Source organism: Plasmodium malariae, assembly GCF_900090045.1.
Source record: "Plasmodium malariae genome assembly, contig: PmUG01_00_4, whole genome shotgun sequence".
NCBI lineage: Eukaryota > Apicomplexa > Aconoidasida > Haemosporida > Plasmodiidae > Plasmodium > Plasmodium malariae.
In genome coordinates this window covers 16,986-19,250 of record NW_021638322.1, presented here as the reverse complement: position 1 = coordinate 19,250, position 2,265 = coordinate 16,986, and the positions used below count along the sequence as shown (strand labels likewise).

Below are 2,265 nucleotides of genomic sequence, written 5' to 3'. Positions count from 1 at the left end.
ATATACCTATTATATAGCTTTCGTTTAAATGCTTTAATATACATATATATATGTCTTTTCTTAATTATTTTATCATCTAAGCAGTGAATAACTTAAGTAAATGTAGAACAGATATACGTTTTATATAACACTATATCAACATTATCACCTAATGTATTTCTTATACATATTTAACAGAACATTTTAGACTAGTTGATAATAATAAAACAATTCTTTAAAAATTATTGGAATTTCACTAATGATGCGAATCCTATAAATATATGTTCTACTTACGCCTTTTCTAATTAATATTAGATATAAGAAAGGGAAATTTTTTAAGTTTTTTTTATTTAAAGGAAAACATGTAGTTATACATAGAAAAATTATAGCTATCTCCATATAAAGGATATACTGAATTATATAAAAATTGATTATTAAAGTGAATATTACATAATTTGTAAATATTTTACTATTTAACTTGTGTAAATATGATTATAATATTTTGAAATGTAATATTATTCTTTATATAAATATTTTTAATTGTATATATTAAATATGTAAACGTCATAATATGAAAAATAAGCAAAATTTATTAAAGTATATATATATATATATAATATCGCTGGAAAGTAAATTTTTAATTATATTTTAAATCTTTAATAATTTAAACTAAAAATTAAAGTATAGAATATATATTTATATTACAAGAAATATAAAATTATATAAAGACAATTTTTTAATAATAAATGAAAAAAATATAAAAAATTCATATATATTAGATAATTGTATTGTGGCATACATTTTTTTACAATTGAATATATAAAATTATATTTTCTTTCAGATTACTAAAATAAATTTATAGAATTAAATTTTTGCAATAAATAATTGTTTCTCACTTTTTACTAGACTTAGATTAATTTATGAGATAGTTTTATGTATATTAATTTAAAACAGTTGTATTCTCCAAGGAAGCAGAATGAAATATGAAAAACAATTTTACTAGTAATACAAATATATAATGGATTATAATATGAAATAATAAGAGACATAATTATTTTGGCATTCTCGGATACTATAATACAAAAAAAAAAATAATTAACGGAAAAACATTACTAATATAAGCAAAAAAGGGCACGCAATTGCATATTTACTGGATGTTTTTGTGATTGTTTATAAAAATTAATTTTATCTTTATTAATAATACAATTACGTTTATTACTTGAGCTGATGTAGTCTGAAGATGAATCATTCTCTGAGTATAACTTTTTTAAAGATTTGTGTAGGTTTTTATTGTTCTGAATATTATTATAATGTTCTAATGTAGGAGATTTTTCTTTTAAATTATGCTTAACGTTAGAAGCTCCAATTTTTTGAGGTTTTTTACGTGGCATAAAATAATTCAATTCTTCTTGATACGTATCATTGTATATTGATTCATAATCTTCTTCTTGAAAAAAGTTATATTGCTTTAATGCATATGGTTTTTTTTCAAATGATGCAGTACTTTTTCCTTTTAAATCATATATTTTTTCTTTTAAACATTTATGTTTTCTTCCAGGGATGCTCTTATTTCACTGCTTAACAATCTGCTATATTTAATATTTAATATGTTATTTATGTTCAATTCCTTGTTCCGCGTTTTATCGTAGATATTTGACTATAAGTATAAGTTCATATTAAATATTAAAAAAATGTATATTTATATATTATATGAATAAAATATTCCTCTCATTTAAAAACATAAAATAAAAAAAAAAAGGAAAAAAATTAAGTATAATAACTATGATACCTCGTCAGAATATTTGAATATCCATATTAGACAGGAAAAAATAAAGGATCTAATAAAAAAAATGATCATTTGTGTATTTTGTTTTATAATGGATATATTTAAAGTTGTAAAAGCTTATATATTATTTTACTAGATATATTTAATATTTTTCAAAAAAAACAAATACATGAATAACTTAGAACTTGATGTATATATTTTATATATTGTCTATACAACAATTCTTTAAATTTTTTTTTAAAATAAATATAAATGTAGTATTTAATGAAGTACAATAAAAAAGTTATAATTAAAAAAAATATTTTCGTAAAAGCTATAATTAAAATACTATTAATTAATATTATTCAAATAAAACAAATAAAAAAGTATTAATGAGTACGTTACGGAAATAATTGTGTTAATATTATAATTCACCATACAAAATTTCATTTCGAAAAACAATTATATATTTATATACATAATATATATTGATAAAATATTGCTTTAATGAGGATATAATA

General features: G+C 18.6%; 1 pseudogene across 1 annotated transcript; it reads right to left on the bottom strand.

The window, feature by feature from the left end:
- Positions 1-887: 887 nt before the first annotated feature.
- PmUG01_00017600 lies at positions 888-1,837 on the bottom strand (annotated as a pseudogene). Its single transcript is given in 3 exon segments — positions 888-1,511; positions 1,526-1,636; positions 1,769-1,837. Coding segments are annotated over 3 exon segments (804 nt in total).
- Between the last annotated feature and the right edge of the window lie 428 nt (positions 1,838-2,265).